Source organism: Chiloscyllium punctatum, chromosome 18, assembly GCF_047496795.1.
Source record: "Chiloscyllium punctatum isolate Juve2018m chromosome 18, sChiPun1.3, whole genome shotgun sequence".
In the NCBI taxonomy this organism is placed as follows: domain Eukaryota; kingdom Metazoa; phylum Chordata; class Chondrichthyes; order Orectolobiformes; family Hemiscylliidae; genus Chiloscyllium; species Chiloscyllium punctatum.
In genome coordinates, this window is record NC_092756.1 from 93,526,157 (window position 1) to 93,547,605 (window position 21,449).

Genomic DNA, 21,449 nt, shown 5'->3' on the forward strand with positions numbered 1-21,449 from the left:
GGCAAAATTCTTTCCTGAAATGAGATTAGTGTATCCGATGGGTTTTTAACAACAATAGACAATGGCTGACATGATGACTATTCAATTCCCAGTCCTGTTAACTGAGTTTAAAGATTCTAATCCATGATCCCAGAGCATTACTATGCTCTGGGATTACTAACCCAGAGATATTACCAAAACACAGCCACCTCTTGACTCATTGTTGGAAAATGAGAGAGATCAGAAATCTTTCTGATTTCGAGAGATGAAGAGGGAAAAGGAAAGGTTTTGGCAGATTCTGATTATTGTTATAAAGAAAGCAGAGCTGGAATAGTCACGGTAAAGAAAGCATTCTTTGGAAAAATATTATTCCTTTGGAGACAATTCAGAGAAGGTTCACTCGTACGATCCCTAATATCAAGGGATGATGTTCTGAGCAAAGATTGAACAAATCAGGGCTTTACTTATTGGAGTTTAGAAGAATAACAGCTGATCTCATTGAAACTATTGGATTCTTAAGGATTCTTGACAGAATAAGTGCTGAGAGAACGTTTCAGACCACAGGGTATAGTCTCTAAATAAAGGAGCTCCGATTTAAGGCTGAGATGAGGAGGAATTTCTTCTGTGAGAGGGTTGTGAATCTTTGGAAGTCCTTGCCACAGAGAGCTGTGGGGGCAGAGTCCTTGTACATGTATAAGGCGAGGGAGATAAATTCTTGATTGGTCGGAGAATCAAGATTTTCGGGGAGAGGGCAGAAAAGCAGACGTGAGGAATGTTGGATCAGCCATGATCCTATTGAATGATGAGCAGGACCAAAGGGCTGAGTGGCCTTCTCATTCCTATTCCTTATGATCGTAACCTCTTAGTAGGAAAATAAACATATTATTGGAATGAGAAGGGATTGCAAGAAAAAATGAACAAGAACTGTAATTTTAAGTGTCTTGCTGTGTCAACAAAACGAGCTCTGGTGAAATGTGGCTCCGGGGTAGGGTGTAGTGGATCAGTGGGAGAGAGCACAAGACGAATAGAAAAGATCTCAGAATGGTGGAGATGGGATGAATCGTGGTGAATATCATCAAGAAATAGCAACAAGGTTGGATTGACCATCATCTGAGGTATGAGAGCTTGCTGAAAGAGGTAATTGAGGAAAAATGGAAGGAGAATGGATTTCAAGATTTGGGGGCATGTTTTTAAGGTGAGAGGAGAGCAATTTAAAAACACCTGAGGGACAAATCTTTTACACAATTCAAACGTGGAATGAACTTCCTAAGTAAGTGGTGGATGCGGGCACAGCTACACTGTTTAAAAGACACTTAGAAAATGATTTGGAAAGGTTTGTAGGAATATGGGCCAGGAACAGGTAGGTGGGGCTAGTTTAGTTTGGGATTATGGTCATCATGGATTAGTGGAACCAAAAGGTCTGTTCCTGTGCTGTATGACTCAATGAGAAGGAGACTAGACTGGGCTTGTATCCACAGAAATTTAGAAGAGACAATGGCTTGAAACACATAAAATGCATTTGCTTGAACATAGCATCTATTCCAGACTTGCTGGAACCAATTTTCATGTATTGGCCTTGTTAAAAGACAACTTGAGAGGGTGGATATGGAAATAATGTTTCCCCTTGTGGGAGAATCTAGAACTAAGTTTAAAAGTAAGGGGTCACCCATTTAAGATAGAGTTAGGAGAATGTTTTTCTTAGAGGGCCATAAGTCTTTGGAACGCTCTTCCTCAAAAAGGACTGGAATGAGAGTTTTTGACTATGTTCAAGGTGGAAGTAGATAGATTATTGATTAGCAAGTGGAAGGTGAGGGGGGGGGCGTTATTTGGGGGTAGGTAGGATGCTGGAATATTCAGATCAGCCATGATCTCATTGAATGGATGAGTAAGCTCGAGGGTTTGAGTGCCCTACTCCTGTTCCTCATTCATATGTTTTTAAATAGAATGGTATTACATTAAACAGCCTGAAATTGAAAATGGAAGGTTCCTACAAGCAACTGAACAGGAAAGCTCAAGACTGTAAGTTATGGAGAAATAAACAAAGGACTAGCCCTTGTGAAGATTATCAATACTATTTGTCAGGCATCTCTGAAATGGGTGATGCGTCCTTCAAGAATGGCATTAAAACAGTTGATGGAAAGTAAATTGAGCATAGACCTTTTTTCCCAACCCTGCTTTCCACAGAGCTTTAAATCCGACCTGTATTTACTCATAATAAACAATCCCAGTCGCCCAATGAGGAAACACAGGATCTGTTCTGACATGGAGACAAGCAGTCAAACTAATGCAGCCTTTCTCCTTTTGTATTTGTAACACAGTAAAATTAAACTGTCGAAGAAACCCAACAATTACTCCAATGATCCCTAACCAGACTTTTGAATAAACAATCTCAGACTTTGGGAATAATGAATCCCAGACATTAGTCGTGTATCTCAACTGAAACTCTTAACTATTTATTAAATACCCAATAACTTTAGCAGGAGCAAAAATAAACAACCAGGTATACTGATTTGTGTCCATGCTTTAAATCCAAAACATTTGTTTTCGGTCCCCATTCACACAAACAACAGACAACCAGACAAACACAGTTAAGGAATAAATACAAGGAAGTAACAAAGCTGGCTAGGTTTTTTAATTGGCTGGCTTTCATTATGAGTTCCTTCACAGGCGTCCCAACATTTTTGGGATGTGGCTGTCACTGGCCAGGCCAACATTTATTGCCCATTCCTAATTATCCAGAGGGCACTTAAGTGTCAACCACAACGCTGTGGTCTGGAGTCATGTTTAGGCAAGACCAGATCAGGATGACAGATTCCTTCCCAAAAGGATATTAGTGAACCAGACAGCTTTTTCTGACATTCAACAATACTTTTCATGGACATCATCAGACTCCTAATTCCAGATATTTATTAAATTGAAATTCCACCATCTGCCACGGCAGAATTCAAACCTGGGTCGCTAGAACATGGATTAATAAGCTTTGAATTAATAAGCTAGTGATAACATCACTAGGCCATCATCACCCCTAGAGAATGTTTATCCCCCTCAAGTGCCCATCCAATTTCCTTTTGAAATCATTGATCACTTCATGCTTCCACTGAACTCTCTGGGCAGCAAGTTCTAGACCATTGCCACTCGCTGCGTAAAGGATCTCCTCTTCACATTCCCCCTTCTATCTCTTACCCCAGAACCTGAAATCTATGTCCCCCAACCTCAGCTGTGTGAGGACAAAACATCCCCTAGTTTGCCCACTTCAGCTAAAGACCCAAAACATTTTGCATTTAGTTGTTGGCTTATGACCTTTCCGAGGTGGTTTTCCAATACCCTGAAAACTCAAGTCCCACTCACCAAGCCCCACACCATTCCTCAGTCATGTGTAAATGCCCCCTGATTCTGATAGAATGGCCTTTACCTGTGAATTGTAAGACATTGGCTCTGACGTGATGGGACTCAGCCAAGACGCTGTTATGGTTGAACAGTCTGCCACTAGCATTTACTGTATGCTCAGGAATAATAGGCAAAGTTCTAGAATGATGCCAGGGCACCTGTTACTTGGGAGGAGTCAGTGCTCAAAGTAGAAGAGAAGGGCAAGAAAAAAGCAAAGGCGTGGTGAGGTATATCAGCACCATAAAAGCACGAGATATAGGTCATTTTGGCATCAGCAAAATCTCTGCAAATGCAAATGTCAGGATAATTTTCAGCCTTTTTTCCCTTAGAGAGATGGAATTGCGCATTGAATGAATGATTTAATGTTCCGTTTTCTGCTGATGCAATGACCTGCAGAGCAACTCATGGTAAGATTAATTAACAGAGTTGGAAGCGTGGTGCCAAGGGATTGGCCCCTTGCCCAGGCATGGAGCGCACCAAGCTGCCAGCCTTTCAGACTGTCTTGATGATTTTCCTTTCGCTATGAACTGGATGCTGCTGCCACTTCTACAAAGAGCATTCCAGCTCCTCACAGAACCCCATCCGCTTCCTGGGTCTCTCTGTGATGTCCCCTACCCTGAATCTCAACTTCAGAAGAGTTCCCATCACTAATGCACTTGTGGGGAAATGCACCACAGTGTTAGCTGTGGCTCAATGAATAACAGTGTCATCTCTGAGCCAGATAATGTCAGTTCAATTCCCATTTCTGAGGCTCGCAGGCAAATACCTGAGCAGGTGTGCCCTTTGCAGTTTTGATAGAGTGCTACAGAGCTTGTCTTTCAGATGAGACATTAAATCATCAAAGTTCTGCTACCCCTCTGAAGTAGACATAAAGATGTTGTGGTACTAACCCCAATGTTATGGCCAATATTTATTCCTCCACCAATGTACATTAAAAACACAAGTTTACCTGGTCATTATCACATTCACAGGTTCATATAATCCCTACAGTGCAGATAGAGGCAGTTTGGCCCATCAAGTCTGTACCAATTTTCCAAAGGGCATCCCACCCAGACTCATACTATCCCTGCAACCCCATATTTATCATGACCAATCCATCTAACCTGCACATTCCTCAACATTAATGGGCAAATTAGCATGGTCAATCCACGTAACCTCCACATCTTTGAGCAGTGGGAAATTCCTTTAACAGAGTTTGCTGTGTGCAAATTGGTTGCCATGTGTCCTCATTGTGATTACTCTTCCAAAATACTTCATGTTATAACATGTTTTTAGGTTGGTTCATTGGGTCTTCCTACAGACTCAGTTCAGATTTCCAGGTTACTGTTGAACAACATCTAGTAAGGAAGGGTTTGGAGGGATATGGGCCGGCTGCTGGCAGGCTGGGATATCTGATCGGCATAGATAAGTTGGACCAAAGGGTCTGTTTCTGTGCTGTACATCTCTATGACTCTATTAATAATCTATTAACAACACTGTACATCATGGGAAGGCTACAGAGTAGCACGATCTGAATTGTCAAGGACCAGCCTTTTAGTAGAATACCAACACATGACAACTAATGTCACGGTGATGTCCTGCTTATCACAAACATCTCTATATATCATTGATCTCTATCTTCACACTTTATTGGCTGTGAGGGAAAGTCCAGGAATTTTTTTTAATACAAATCTCTTTAATTTTGCATAGCAGCCACTCAATCCTCGTTAGAAATATCTGTTTAAAGAATATAATCGAGGGCAAGGAAATGCTAGTTTATTTCCATAGAGTCATACAGCAAGGAAAGAGACCCTTCAGTCCAAACATCATGCCAAACATAATTCCAAACGAAACTAGTCTCACCTGCCTGCTCCTGGTCCAAATCCCGCCAAACCTTCCTTCTTCATATACTTATCCAAGTGTTTTCTTAAACATTGTCATCCACCACTTCTTCAGGAAGTTCATTCCGCACATGAACCATCGTTTGCATAAAGGATTTGCCCCTCGTGTATTTTTAAAATCTTTCTCCCCTCGCCTTAAAAAAAATGCCCCCTAGTGTTGAAATCTCCCATCCTATGGAAAAGACACCTGCCATTCACCTTATCTATACCCCTCATTATTTTATAAACCTCTGTAAGGTCACCTGTCAACCTCCTACACTCCAGTGAGAAAAGAGATAAATATCCTCAGCAACATTTTGATATTTTATCCAACTTTACTGCACTCTCCCTTGGAAAAGGCTGAAAGAGAACCTCAGAAGCTGGTAGAAGGTACAGGAAAGGTTACCTGTAATTTTAATATCACAATAAACATGCAAATTGATTTGGTAATAATGAGCTGCTTTTAGTTCGAGCCCCTTCTAGAACATCTCACAAAATTATAGAGTGCTCTCCTTCTGTGCTGTGACCATTCAACACATTATGTCCATGTGTAAAGGTGCAGGGAGCAAAAGTGTCAATCCTCTGCCTTTTCCCTGCAATCCTGTACAGTCTTCTATTTCAGATAATAATCAGCCAGCCCCACCTCCTCTACAACGCAGGCATTCTAGATTCCAACCAGTTGCCACGTGACACAGTTAATCCTTGAGTTGTCGTTGTTTCTTCTGCCAACTGCCTTAAATCTGTATCCTCACAATTTCCCACAATTGGGAACATCTTCTCCCTGTCAACATTTTGGATCCTCATTCAAATTACCACTCAACCTTTTTTTTATCCAATTGTGTAACTGCTCAACCAGTTAACCATAGAGAACCCATTTAGTGTTGAGTTAAAATATGCATATTGGGGATCATGAGGAACAAACTGGGATAAAAGAGAGTGAAAATAAAAATTATAATCTTGAGTGACTTACAGAAAGGCTTTTGGAGAAGGAGCTAGTGATAATGCAAAGTTATGGCAGAATTTTACTTATTTATCCATGGGACGGGGGTGTCAAAGGTCAACATCCTTTGTTACCCATTCCTAATTGCACTTGAGAAGGAGTTGACTTGAACCACTGCAATCTGTGTGGTATAGTATCATAGAATCCCCGCAGTACCAAAGCAGGCCATTATGCCCATCAAGTCCATCCTGACCCTCCACAGAGCATCCTACCCAGACCCACTCCTTTACCCTACCTCGGGCGATTGTCTGTGTGGAGTTTGCACACTCTCCCCAGGTCAGCGTGGGTTTCCTCTGGGTGCTCCAGTTTCGTCCTACAATCCAAAGATGTGCAGGTTAGGGTGAATTGGCCATGCTAAATTGCCCATAGTGTTAGGTGCTTTAATCAGGGGTAAATACAGGATGGGAGAATGGGTCTGGGTGGGTTACTGTTCAGACGGTTGGCGTGGACTTGTTGGGCCTGTTTCCATACTGTAGGGAATCTAATCTAATCTAATCCTTGCAACTACATTTACCATGGCTAACCCACCTAGCCTGCACATCTTTGTCGTGTTGGAGAAAAATGGAGCATCCAGAAGAAACTCTCACAGACACAGGAAGAACATACAAACTCCACACAGACAGTCACCTGAGGCTGGAATTGAACCCAGGTCCCTGGCACTGTGGGGCAGTAGTGCTTATCACTGAGCTACTGTACCACCACAGGGGCATTACCCACCTTAAGAAACCAAGACCTATAAATAGAGAGGGGGGACATACCACCACAGCTTCACTGGAGACTCTCCTGATGATGTTACCCAGTCATGGTGATGCAATGTCTGAAAACAAACCTTCCAGCTCAGCGAGTTAAGTTACATACTTATTATCAACCTGATATTCAAATCTTCTCAAAAATCATTATCAGACATTGTTGTTGGTTAGTGAGCTCCAGGAGTTTGGTGCAGTGACAGTGAGGGGGCAAATTGCTGCAGATGCTGGAATCTGTACTGAAAACAAAAAATACTGGAGATCACAGTGGGTCAGGCAGCAAGCATGGAGAGAGAGCAAGCTTACACTTTGAGTCTAGGTGACTCTAGTTAACGTGAAGTGTGCAACATTTATGCTGTGGTTTGGGGGTGAGAGGATGTGTGTGGAGTGTAGAGTGCTGGGGGAAAAAAGGATGTTGATAGCTCAGATTAAGTGAAAGAACACCAATTTAATTCCAAGTCAGGGAGGGTGAGTGTCATTTCGAGGGGAAACCTTGAAACTGCTGCTGACCCCCATGTATATGCTGCCACTGCCCTTCCAGGTTGGAGAGATTATGGGTTTGGAAGATGCTGACCAATGTCCCCCCTTGTTTTATCTCTGAGGTCCAAGTGCAGCAATGAAGTCAATGCAGCTCCTCATCATACATGAACCTCTGGGCAGCTGGATGGTCCTGCAGCTGAGAGGGAGCAGTGAGGCTTTGCTATAAACAGCCCATCTGCCCTGATGAGAATAAAGACTGTTGGATCTCTTTCCATCTTTCTTTTGATAAGATGAATAATTTCAGGGATCAAAACAGAATTAGGTGCCCTATAAAAATAGCCTAGCTTCTCCGTTTATTCCAAATCATGAACTGAAGAGACATTCATCCCAAGCCTGTGACATGGTGTCTGTGATGCAGATGGGTTGGTAATTAGTGCTATCCTTTACATTGCCTGCAGCTAAGCCAGAATTACAAAGCAATTCACAAATGATTTTCTGACTCTTGGGGACCAATTAAAATCCAGATTCAGGAGGTCTCTCCATTACTTTAATAAATTTAAGTGGGCTTTACTCTGTAACAATTTCCACTTTGAGCAGGGAACAGCCATCAACCAAAGCACCAATGTACCAAGGGATGGTTTTCTAATCCTCTCTTGATGAGGAAGTACTGGACATTTGGTAGTCTGTTTTGAACTTCACTTTCTCTCCTTCCATGACAAACTACGTACATTGCCTCATTAATCTTTTTGATCTTAATTACAATGCAGGTTGCAAACAGAATCAAGCTTCATTTCACTATTTTATCAAACATATTCAGTACAGCACAGGGTTCGATACTGAGTAAAGCTCCTTCTATGTTGGCCTCATCGAACGCTCTCAGGACAGGTACAGCACAGGATCAGATATAGAGTAAAGCTTCCTCTACACTGACCCCATCAGACACTCCCAGGAGAGGGATAGCATGGGGTTAGATACAGAGTAAAGCTCCTTCTACACTATCCCCCATTAAACAAACCCAATACAGGTACAGTATAGGATTAGATACTGAATAAAATTGCTTCTACACTGTCCCCGTCAAACACTTTCAGGACAGGTTCAGCACGGGGTTAGATACTAATTAAAGCTCCATCTACATTGTTCCCATCAAACACTCTCAGGACAGGAACAGCTCAGTGTTGGATGCAGAGTAAGGCTCCTACTACATTGTCCCCATCGAACGCTCTCAGGAAGGGGTTAGATAAAAAGTAAATCTGTCTCTATACTGTCTCCATCAAACACTCTTAGGACAGGTTCAGCACAAAGTTAGATACTAAGTTAAGCTCCCTCTATACTGACCCATCAATCAACCTCATGAGAGATACAGCACGGGGTTCAATACAGAGTCTATCACAAGCACAGGCATAAGGTGAGGAATACCCCCAGTAGGGGAGAACTTTGGGAACAATGGGTTCAAAATCTGCTGTTCTTTCCAAAGCTCCACTCCACATATATCAGCTCTCAAATTATTCATAAACTGGACTCGAAAATGCTTTTCTTTCTGAAGAAATCCAATTTATATTTGAATGAATCAATACTAATTGCTTTCACCATCTCTCGAAGGAAGATGGTCCATAAATTGATCACCGACTCACTGAAATATTTGTTTCAACAGATTTTTAAAAATTTAAATCACTTCATGTGCAAGTAGGAATAGCCTCTCAATGTCGATATCAGTTCAAAAAACAGCAATTATATCACCGCACAACATTCCCATCGCCAGGAGGAAGGTTCTGAATTTTACTTACTCAAACCTGGGGGTGGCTCATCAACCACAGACCCGAGTCTGGGTTCTAAACCCTAACCCCAGGTCAGCACAGAGCCCTCCCTCAACTCCTAGACTCAATGACACCGGTCCCTCCTACCTGAGCTCAATGACCCCACCCACTCCTAGCTGAGCTCAGTAGCCCCACCCACTCCTACTTAGGCATAATAGCCCCGCCTCCATCTGAGCACTGTGGCATCCACTCTAATCTGAATACAGTGGCTCTACGCCCACCTAGGCATATTGTCCCTCACCCGTCTCCCAACTGAACACAGTGTCCCTCACCAACCTCCCCAACATGGGCACAGTGGCCCCCCCTCACACCCCCCAAACTGAACAGAGTATCCCTCACTACCCCCCACTCTGAACCTGGGCTCAGTGTCCCTCAGCGACCCCCTCACCTGAACACAGTGTCCCTCACCAGCCCTCCCCCCAACCTGGGCAATGTCTCTCATTTCGCCCTCCCCAACCTGAGCACTGTGTCCCTCATCTCACCCCTCCCAACCTAGGAAGTATCCCTCATCCCCCACCCCGCACCTGGGCACAGTGTCCCTCACAACCCCCCTCCCTCCGGCAACAGTGTCCCTCAACCCCTCACCTGGGCACAGTGTCCCTCACAACCACCCCTCCCCCCGGCAACAGTGTCCCTCAACCCCCTCACCTGGGCACAGTGTCCCTCACCTCTGTCCCAACCTGGGCAGAGTGTCCCTCATTCCCCCTTCCTCACCCCTGACGTGAAAACAGCCTCCCTCACCCCCACCTGGGCACAGTGACCACCTAGAGCCCTAGACCTCATTTATCTTCCCGTGATGCATCCCCATCTTGAGCCCTGCTCAACGATCAGTCTATGCCTGCCATCTGTAATCAATATGACGATTGATAAGATTATTAGATTTAGAAGTCTGTTGAGCCTTCTTTTAGCTTCAATTTCCTGCCTATCCTCCCGTTGCTCAACTACTTGTCTTGGTTATGGGCATTTTCAAAGCAACCTGTTCAGAGATATGATTACACACCCCTGGAGTAGGTGGGTCTTGAACCTGGACCTCATGGTCCAAAGATCTGGACATTACTACTGCACCAGAAGAATGCTCTGTCTTGGTTATATTCAGTGATCCAGCTCCATTCCTCTCTGTTGTGAGGAATACCAAGGAATAATGACTCTCTGAAGAAAATTCTCCTCATCTCTGTTTTAAACGTAAGAGAACTTATTCTTAAACTGTGCCCCTGGTTTTCAATTCTCCCACAAGTTGAAACATCCTCTCAGCATTCACCCTGCTGAGGCCCCTCAGAATTTATATGTTTCAATAAGACCAGTTCTCATATGGATTAACCCCAGTCAACTCTAGTGAATAAATACCAGATCAGCTCAACTTTTCTTCCTGAGACACTAGGGACAGAAATTATGTTTCCTAATTGTGTTACTGGCCCAGGTACTTAACAATAATTTAGCAGGTCCCTGAAAGATCCAAACCCTGGTTATCAAGTTCTGGTGTATCTCCTTATCTTGTGTTCTCTAAATCCCTTTGCAGACTCTGTATCCTCCACACAACCTGCTATCCTATCTCTCTGTACGATCAGCAAAATATAGTCAATCACTTCATCCAAGCAATTAATATAGACCACAAGTTATTGAGGTCCAGCATAATCCCTGTGACACTCCACTAGTTTGGTTTGTGACACTAAAAGATTACCCATTTATCCTGAATCTCTTTCCGGTTGGTTAGCCAATCCTCTATCCACGTAATACATCACAGCACGGTGGCTCAGGGGTTAGCATTGCTGCCTCACAGCTCCAGGGTCCTGGTTTTGATTCCTGCCTTGGGCAGCCGTCTGTGTTGAGTTTGCACGTTCTCCCTGTGTCCACATAGGTTTCCTCTGGGTGCTCCAGTCTCCTCGCACACTCCAAAGATGTGAGGGTTAGGTGAATGATTGTGCTAAATAGTCCACAGTGTTCAGGGATGTGTAGGTTAGGGTGCATCATGGGCAGAAGCCTTTCATGTATTACCTTATCAATTGTCCTTTAAAAATGCAATGCAATAACATCTACAGATTTCTCTAACCCTTACTTACTCATTGCATCAGAAAAACATTGCTAAAGCAGTAAGAAATTATACAGTTTGGGAAGCTTTACTTTTACTCATCTATTAATTATGAAATATATGTCTTTTTATGACATGCTAGTTTTCTCCCATAATCCAGTTTCTCTCTTTTATTAATTTGTCCTTTTCTGGTCTCTTAAACTGTCCTCCATCTCTTGGGCTATATTTAATCTGTGCATTTTTTAATATCTTTTCTTTCAATTTGCTGTTATCCTTGAAAACATTGGTTAGCTATCCTTCTCCTAGCATCTATTTTCCTCAATGGACTATATCCTTTTAGGTTATGAAACATCAATAGATGCCTAATGCTGTTTCTCCACTGTCCTACCATTCAACCTTGCTTTCCCATTCCACTTCATCCAACTACATACTCAAATTTCTTCCTATCCTTGTAGTTGCTTGTACTTCAGTTAAAGGCAGTAGTTTCAGATCCAGATTTCTTGCCTTCAAACTAACTGTGAGATGTTACAATCACTTTTAATGCAAGGGTCCTTTACTGTAGGGTCATTAATTAATCCCACCTCGCCTCTAATCAGGGCTCATCATTTCTGTCCCTAGCCCTAGGGTTGAGTGTATAAAATACAAACATTTCTCACTGACAGAGGGAAGTCTACATGGCAATAGAAGTTGTAAAAAGGTCTAAAATAGACTGCTCCCCAGTTCCAGAATGCACTGATGTAAGAAACTATGTCAACGATGCTCATGAACTCATCTCTAGCGACTTTGGTGGTTTAATTTGTCCAATCTTTGTATATAATAAAATCTCCAATGGTTACTTTAACATCTTTCTTCCAGATCCCTCCTATGTCCTATTTATTCTTTGTCCTACTGTTTAGCTACCATCAGAATGCCTATAAAGCATTCTAAGTGTCCTTTGGTGTGGTCCTTTCTCTTTTGCTCTTTCTTATCTCCATCCAAAGTTATTATCTACTATGAGTCTCTGAAGCAAAACCATTTCTCATGATTGCGTTGACCTTTGACCTTCATTAATAGAACCAACCCACCTCCTTTTTCTTTCTTCCTGATCTTCCAAAATGTCAAATTCTTTTGAATACTTAGAATTTAGCCTTGGTCACTTTGCCTCTTAAATTGTTACTTATTCAATCATTTTGGATACTCTTACTCTGACCACAGACCAAATCTATAACACCTACACTAAAATGTGTGAGTGCCTCCTGGTAACACATCCTCTCTCTAATGTGTCACGGTATCCAAAATATAGAGTCCAGCTAATCAACTCACACTGCTGTTCCTTGAGCTGCAGATACTTGCAGAGACTCACTTGAGTCTCTGCCAGCGTCCACATGCTACAGCTGCAACACATCACCAGCCTTACCATTTGTATTATATAGAAAGTAATTAATCAGGTTTCGAATTTAGAAATATCACTCAATTGTTGTTTGTGGCTTTATCAGATTTTTTAATCAGTTAAGCTATAAAGTTAATGCAATGTTCATATCTTCCTAATGCCAATTTAAAATACTGCCCATGTTTAGAGTGGTAAAATGTTAAAATCTCACTAAACAATTACCTGCCTGTCCACCTAATTAAAGATTTTAAAAAAGAATATTAAAAAAATTATCTTCTTCCTTCGCTGCACCAAATTCCCAAGTTAACAGTCATATCTTATCAAACTCAGTCCTCAACAATGTCTGTGCGATAGCAAAACCTATCCACTTTTATAAGGAACCAATGACTCACACCCAAGTTGTAACTGCAAAGGCAGTTTTCTGCTACGGTGGTTAATAACTATTTACCTTCAGTTAATTAAGCAATAATTGCTGCTGCTGTGTAGTTGATGTTCTTTAAGTAGCTTACAGTCTTAAAGTCAGAATTTGTTTGCTCCTTGAAATTATAATCTTAATTATTACTCTTGTTCACATCAGATACAAAATGAACTTTTTTCTACACTGTCTCATCAAACCTCCCAAGGAAGGGTAGTAATTGGAATGAGGTCAGCTAGGTGGACGTCGTAGGATACGAGTTCCATGACTAGGGCTATTAGTCTGGTACACTTGGCTGACCTCATTCCAATTACTACCTTACCTTTGTTGAGACAGTGTAAAGGAAATTTGAGGGCTCAGGGAGCCCTGGCTGACAGATATAAACTGGAATATCAGGGGTTCTGTTTACTCTAGGAGTCAGCTCTGAGCTAGCTGGGTCAGTGTCATGTATTATATATGTTTAAATAAAAGGTGATTTGGTGACCAGATGTTGTCCTCTTTGGAGTTATTTTAGTACAGGATGGGTTAGATAAATAGTAGAGCTCCCACTATACTGCCCCCATCAAACATTCTTAAGTCAGGTACAACACAGCATGTTAAGTGAAGTTATATCTCTTTACTTTGCTTCAGTAAACTTCCAGTTTCTACCCAGAAATGATCAAGAAATAGTTAACATGTGTGTCATTAACTTACACCAAGAAGTTAACACGTCTGCTGCTGCCCATCTGCTCAACACCCACCCCCTCTCCAAGCTGCTTCCTTCAGTGCCTCTGTCACTATCTAATTCAGTGATTTACGCTGCCTACATGTTAATGAGCAGCAAATAATAGGGACCTCCCCTAAATATCAGGAGCATCCGATAGGCAGCACTGGGAACACTGACTGATTCTAATAATTCAGCCTGTCCATACTGGAAAGGGTTACTCCCAGTTACTCACAAATACCATGGTAAACTCATCAGGTACCCTTAATGCCAAGATCTCCCAGCTGCACAGGCCACCAATCGCTGATCAGTAGCTGTCACCTTTGCCCTTTAGATGGGTTGTCGGTTCAAGTCACAGTCCTCAATATAAAAATTGAGCCTGACTCTCCCATTGCACACTGGGAGAGATGGTGTTCCACTGTACTTTCATTCGAACATAGAACAGTGCAGCACGGGAGCAAAGCCTTTGGCCTATGATGTTGTGCCGACGATGGTGCTAAATTGAATTAATCCCTTCTGTCTGCCCATAGTCCATATCCCTCCATTCATTGCTTATCTAAAAGCCTTTTAAACAGCCTCCACCACTACCCCTAGCAGTGCATTCTAGACTCCTACCACTCTGTGTGTAAAAAACTTGCCCTTCGCATCTCCTTTGAACTTTCCCCCTCTTACCTTAAATACTATTAAACATTTCAACTCTGGGAAAATGATTCTGACTGTCAACCCCAACTATACCTCTCGTAATTTTATAGACTCCTATCAGGTCTCTCTTCAGCCTCTGCTGCTCCAGAGAAGACAGCCTTAGTTTGTCCAGCCTCTCCTTATAGCTCATACCCTCTAATCCAGGCAGCGGCCTGGTAAATCTGCTCTGCATCCTCCCAAAGGCTCCATATCCTTCTTGTAAAGTGGTGACCAGAATTGAATGCAATACTCGAAGTGCGGCCTAACCAAAGTCTTATAAAGCTGCAACATCACATTCTGGCTCTTGCACCCAGTGTAATATATTTTCTGCATTTATTGGCTGAAGCTGTTTTGCACATGTTTTCTTGGTCACTGCATCAGGAATGTCTTCTGAGGAGGACCAACTTCTTTTCTTAAAGTTGGTCTGAATCAACTTTTCTTTCTTTTTCTTGACAGAGTGTTTGGCTGGGCGATCGTGGCGACATCTTCACTGAACATGTTGATACCCTCAGCAGCCAGAGTCCATTTCAGCTGTGTTATATTAATCAGGATTCTCCAAGGACTGGTCGAGGTGAGTGGACTAAATGACCCTCGATAAAACACGAGAGAAACTATTCACTTCTCTGAATCTCACCTCTTTCTGTCAACCTCACTTTTCTAAATGAGCCTCCAGCTCCATCTCTAGAAGCTCCACAACCATTGATACAGGATTAGTCTGTATTTGAGAACAGAGAACTTGAAACTGATAAATAACCAGGAGAAGATGCCTCCGTTTCAGAGGTTGCCTCAAATTATGGGCCCTAAGAAACTACAGAGAGTGATGAACACAGCCCCGCAAGCCAACCCTCCATCCATGGACTCCATCCACACTTCCCACTGCTTCGGGAAGGCAGCCAACATCATCAAAGACCTCTCCCACCCCAATTCATTGGACAGAAAATACAAAAGCTTAAAGACACATACCAGCAGATTCAAGAAAAGCTCCTTCCCCACTATTATTAGACTTCTGAATGGGCCCCTCAAATTTCAAATTTAATATTGGCCTCACTCTCTGTGTACCTTCTCTGCAGCCATAACATTATATTCCTCACTCTGTTCTATTATTCCAATGCACTTTGTATGGTATGATCTGCCTGTATTGCACACAAAACAGAACTTTTCACTGTAGCTAGGTATATGTGACAATAATAAATCAAATCAAATTGAAAACTCAAATCATAAAATCACCTACTAGGGTGGCTCTGTGGTTAGCACTGCTGCCTCACAGTGCCAGGGACCTGGGTTCAATTCTAGCCTCGGGTGACTGTCTGTGTGGCATTTGCATATTCTCCCCGTGTCTGCGTGGGTTTCCTCCCACAGTCCAAAGGATGTGCAGGTCAGATGAATTGGCCATGTTAAATTGCCCATAGTGTTAGGTGCATTGGTCAGAGGGAAATGGGTCTGGGTGGGTTACTGTTTGGAGGGTCAGTGAGGACTTGTTGGGCCGAAGGGTCTGTTTCCACACTGTTGAGAATCTAATCTAAACGTACCCATTAAAAAATTCAGGAGCAAACAGAAATTGCTAGAAAAACCCAGCATGTGGAGAGAAACCTATTATCTCTACGGATTCTCCCAGACCTGCTGGGTTTTTCCATCAATTTCTGTTTTTGATTCTGACTTCTAGCATCTGCAGTTCTATAGTTGTTTTGCAAAAAATTCAGGAGTAACTGAGTGGTGAGAGTGTGGAGCTTGCTGCAGTAGGTGGGGTGAGCAGTGAAGATGTATTTAAGGGAAAGTTGGATAGACACTCCTTTAGTTCTTTCATGGGATCAAGCGCTGTTCACAAGACCAGTATTTGTCACCCATTCCAATTTGGTTGGAACCGAGGACTGTTTTTGAGGAGAGGTTGGGAAGTTTGGGCCTGTACTCATTGGAATCTAGAAGAATGAGAGGCAACCTTATTGAAACTTACAAAATTTTAAGGCGACCCAACGAGGCAGATGCAGAAAGGATGCTTTCCTTTGTGGGAGAGTCCAGGACCCAGAGGGTATAATCTCAGAATAGGGTGTGGTCCATTTATGAGATAGAAACATAGGGGTCTCCATCACAGGAAAAGGCTCTTGGCCCATTGGGTCTGCACCAATCAAAATCAAGCAGCTGACTATTCACTCGAGGAGGAACGTATTCTGTCAGAGGATAATAAATCTGTGGGATTCTTTCCACAGAAGGCTGTTGAGTCTGGGTCATTGAGTATATTCAAAGCTGAGATAGACGGAATTTTAAAAGGAAATCAAGGGTTATGGAGCAAAAGCAGGAAAATGGAGTTGAGGACACTCAGATCTGCCATGTGATGGGCTGAAAGGCCAATGTCTGCTCTAACGAGTGGCAGAGGGCAGTTAAGAGTGAAGGACATCATTATGGGCATAGATTGGAATGTAGGCCAAACCAGATAAGGAGGGCAAATTTCCTACCCCACAGGGCATTAGCGAACCAGGTGCATTTTCACAACCAGTGCTGTCACTGTCACCATCACAAAGATGAGCTTTATATTCATGAGTTGAATTCACATTCTACTGGTTGCCAAGGTGGGATTTGAACCCACGATCAGACATTACCATTATACCACCATCTCATGATAAAGAAAGGAATAAGAGGTTAGGCTGGCAGGATGAAATGAAGGCAATAGAGTGGGAGGAAGCTCCAGGGGAGCATGCACGCTAGGATGGACCTGTTCTGTATCATTAGTTTGTTTTTTGTACTCAGACAAACATATTGATTTTGCATTTCATCTCCGATTTGAGCTGAGTTGAGTGAGAAGCAGCCGAAATCTCAGTCAGGGTTCCCTTCCTTGGTCAACGCTATGAGATGATTCCTGTCTGAGAGAGCAAGGTCAGGCCTGTGATGGCTTCAAGAATTAAATAGACTGCCAGCATCTACTGTCCACACTGCAACACAAAGAACAGTCACTGGATGAGGAAATTGATAGGTATGCCTCATTCCTCATCAGGGACATGAGCCTCATGCTTATGCAAGACATTGGACAGGGTGCAGATGGGATATCAGGCATGAGAGATTTTGAGCCATGTAAAAAGACAAGAGGGGCTGGAATACGCCCCTTTGAAATTTTAAAATTCAATCGTGGCACATGGGCGTACCTCGCGTGGTCAGCATTTAATATTTACCCCCTGGTTGCCCCTTGAGAAGGTGGTGATGAGCTGCCTTCTTGATCCACTGCAGTCCGTGTATTGTAAGTAGACCCCACAATGCCATGAGGGAGAGAATTCCGGGATTGTACACATTGCAACCAACGACATAGGAAGGGAAAAATATGAGATTCTGCAGGAAGAATATACAGAGTAAGGCAGGAATTTAAAAAGGAGGTCCTCAAGGGTAGTAATATTTGGATTACTCCCGGTACTACGAGCTAGTGAGGGCAAGACCAGGAGGATAAAGCAGATGAACTGGTGTATGGGAGAAGGGTCCACATTTTTGGATTATTGGAATCAGAATCTCTTCTGGACTAGAAGTGACCTGTACAAGAAGGATGGATTGCACCTGAATTGGAAGGGGACTAATGTACTGGCAGGGAGATTTGCCAGAGTTGCTCGGGAGGATTTAAACTAGTAAGGGGGCGCGGTGTGTGGTAGGATCCAGGGAAATCATGAGGAAAGAGATCAATCTGAAACTAGTACAATTGAGAAAAGAAGGAGCAGGCGGGGACAAAGCAGAGAATGAGGTAAGACTGATAAATCAAACTGCATTTATTTAAATGCAAGAGGCCTAACAGGGAAGGCAGATGAACTCGGGACTTGGTTAGGAACATGAGACTGGGATATCATAGCAATTACAGAAACATGGCTCAGGGATGCGCAGGACTGGCAGCTTAATGTTCCAGTATACAAATGCTACAGGAAGGACAGAAAGGGAGATAAGAGAGGAGGGGGAGTGGCATTTTTGATAAGGGATAGCATTACAGCTGTGCTGAGGGAGGATATTCCCAGAAATACATCCAGGGGAGGCATTTGAGCGGAACTGAGAAATAAGAAATGGATGATCACCTTGTTGGGATTGTATTATAGATCCCCTAATAGTCAGAGGGAAATTGAGAAACAAATTTGTCAGGAGGTTTCAGTTATCTGGAAGAATAATAGGGTGGTCATGGTAGGGTATTTTAACTTTCTGAACATAGACTGGGACTGCCAGAGTGTTAAGGGTTTAGACGGAGAGGAATTTGTTAAGTGTATACAAGAGAATTTTCTGATTCAGTATGTGGATGTACCCACTAAAGAGGGTGCAAAACTTGACCTACTCTTTGGAAATAAGTCAGGGCAGATGACTGAGGTGTCAGTGGGGAAGCACTTTGGGGCCAGCGACCATAATTCTATTAGTTTTAGAATAGTGATGGAAAAGGATGGACAAGATCTAAAAGTTGAAGTTCTAAATCGGAGAAAGGCTAATTTTGACGACATTAGGCAAGAAATTTCGAAAGCTGATTGGAGGCAGATGTTGGCAGGTAAAAGGACGGCTTGAAAATGGGAAGCCTTCAAAAATGAGATAACAAGAATCCAGAGAAAGTATATTCCTGTCAGAGTGAAAGGGAAGGCTGGTAGGTATAGGGAATGTTGGATGGTTAAAGAAATTGAGGGTTTGGTTAAGAAAAAGCTGGAAGCATATGTCAGGTATAGACAGGATAGATCAAGTGAATCCTTAAAAAAGTATAAAGGCAGTAGGAGTATACTTAAGAGGGAAATCAGGAGGGCAAAAAGGGACATGAGATAGCATTGACAAAGAGTTAAGGAGAATCCAAAGGGTTTTTACAAATATATTAAGGACAAAAGAGTATGTAGGAAGAGAATAGGGCCCCTCAAAGATCAGAAAGATGGCCTTTGTGTGGAGCTGCAAGAAATGGGGGAGATGCTAAACAAGTATTTTGCATCAGTATTTACTGTGGAAAGGGACATGGAGGATATAGAATGTTAGGAAATAGATGGTAACATCTTGAAAAATGTCCATATTACAGAGGAGGAAATGCTGGATGTCTTGAAATGCATAAAAGTGGATAAATCCCCAGGACCAGATCAGGTGTACCCTAGAACTCTGTGGGAAGCTAGAGAAGTGATTGCTGAGCCTCTTGCTGAGATATTTGTATCATCGATAGCCACAGGTTAGGTGCTGGAAGACTGGAGGTTGGCTAACAGGGTGCCACTATTTATGAAAGGCGGTAAGGACAAGCCAGGGAACTATAGACCAGTGAGCCTGACATCGGTGGTGGGTAAGTTGTTGCAGGGAATCCTGAGGGACAGGATGTACATGTATTTGGAAAAGCAAGGACTGATTGGGGATAGTCAACATGGCTTCGTGCATGGGAAATCTTGTCTCACAAACTTGATTGAGTTTTTTGAAGAAGTAATAAAGAAGATTGATGAGGGCAGATTGGTAGACGTGATCTATATGAACTTCAGCAAAGCATTCGACAAGGTTCCCCATGGGAGACTGATTAGCAAGGTTAAAGCTCATGGAATACAGGGAGAACTCACCATTTGGATACAGAACTGGCTCAAAGGAAGAAGACAGAGGGTGGTGGTGGAGGGTTGTTTTTCAGGCTGGAGGCCTGTGACCAGTGGAGTGCCACAAGGATCGGTGCTGGGTCCTCTACTTTTCATCATTTATATAAATGAATTGGATGTGAGCATAAGAGGTACAGTTAGTAAGTTTGCAGATGACACCAAAATTGGAGGTGTAGTGGACAGGGAAGAAGAATATCTCTGATTACAATGGGATCTTGACCAGATGGACCAATGGGCTGAGGAGTGGTAGATGGAGTTTGAATTAGATAAATGTGAGGTGCTTGGTACGCTTTCCTTTATTGGTCAGACTATTGAGTACAGGAGTTGGGAGGTCATGTTGCAGCTGTACAGGAGTTTGGTTGGGCCACTTTTGGAACACTCTGTGCAATTCTGGTCTCCTTCTTATCAGAAAGATGTAATGAAACTTGAAAGGGTTCAGAAAAGATTTACAACGATGGTGCCAGGGTTGGAAGATTTGAGCTATAGGGAGAGGCTGAATAGGCTGGGGCTGTTTTCCCTGGAGCATCGGAGGCTGAGGGGTGACCTTACAGAGGTTTATAAAATTATGAGGGGTGTGGATAGGATAAATAGTCAAAGTCTTTTCCCTAGGGTGGGGGAGTCCAGAACTAGAGGGGCATAGGTTAAGGGTGAGAGGGGAAAAATTTAAAAGAGACCTAAGGGATAACTTTTTCATGCAAAGGGTGGTACGTGTATGGAATGAGCTGCCAATGGAAGTGGTGGAGGTTAGTACAATTGCATTATTTAAAAGGAATTTGGATGGGTATATGAATAGGAAGGGTTGGAGGGATATGGGCTGGTAGCTGGTAGATTGGTCTAGATTGGGTTACAATATCTGGTCGGCATGAACAAGTTGGACCGAAAGGTATGCTTTGTGCTGTACATCTCTCTGACTCTGATATATTTCCAAGTCAGGATGGTAGAATTTGGTGGTGTTACTATGTATCTGCTGCACATGTCCTTCTACATGGTAATAGTCATGGGTTTGGAAGGTTGTGTTGAAGGATCTTTGGCAAATCTTTGCAGTGCTTCTTGTAGATAGTACCCACTGAGCGTTGGTAGAGGAAGGACTGGAAGTTTGAGAATGTGATGGCAATCAAGCAGGCTGCTTTGTCCTGGATGGTGTCAAGTTGCTTGAGTGTTGTTGGAACTGCACCCGTCCAGTCACCTGGGTAGTATTCCATGGCATTCCTGACTTGTGTCTTGTAGATAGTGGACAGGTTTTGGGGTGGGTCAGGAGGTGAGTTACTCACTGCAATTTTCTTAGCCTCTGACCTGACCTTGGTAGCCACAGGTTTCAGGTGAGATTTAATAAGAGCAGCTCCAGGAATTTGATCAAGTAAATAGGGAAGCTATTGTCAATGCCAGGCCAGTCAATGACCAAAAGGCACAGATTTGAGATAATTGGCAAAAGAAAAAAAAGGGA

The 21,449-nt window shown here is 42.9% G+C and overlaps 1 protein-coding gene across 1 annotated transcript in view; it reads left to right on the plus strand.

The window, feature by feature from the left end:
• The window catches only part of LOC140489341 (vesicular glutamate transporter 1), a 79,579-nt gene that overhangs the window by 30,836 nt on the left and 27,294 nt on the right, over positions 1 to 21,449 (plus strand). The window contains exon 4 of the mRNA XM_072588798.1: positions 14,916 to 15,030. Coding sequence (XP_072444899.1) covers positions 14,916 to 15,030 — 115 coding nt within the window. The remainder of the gene's footprint in view (positions 1 to 14,915; positions 15,031 to 21,449) is intronic.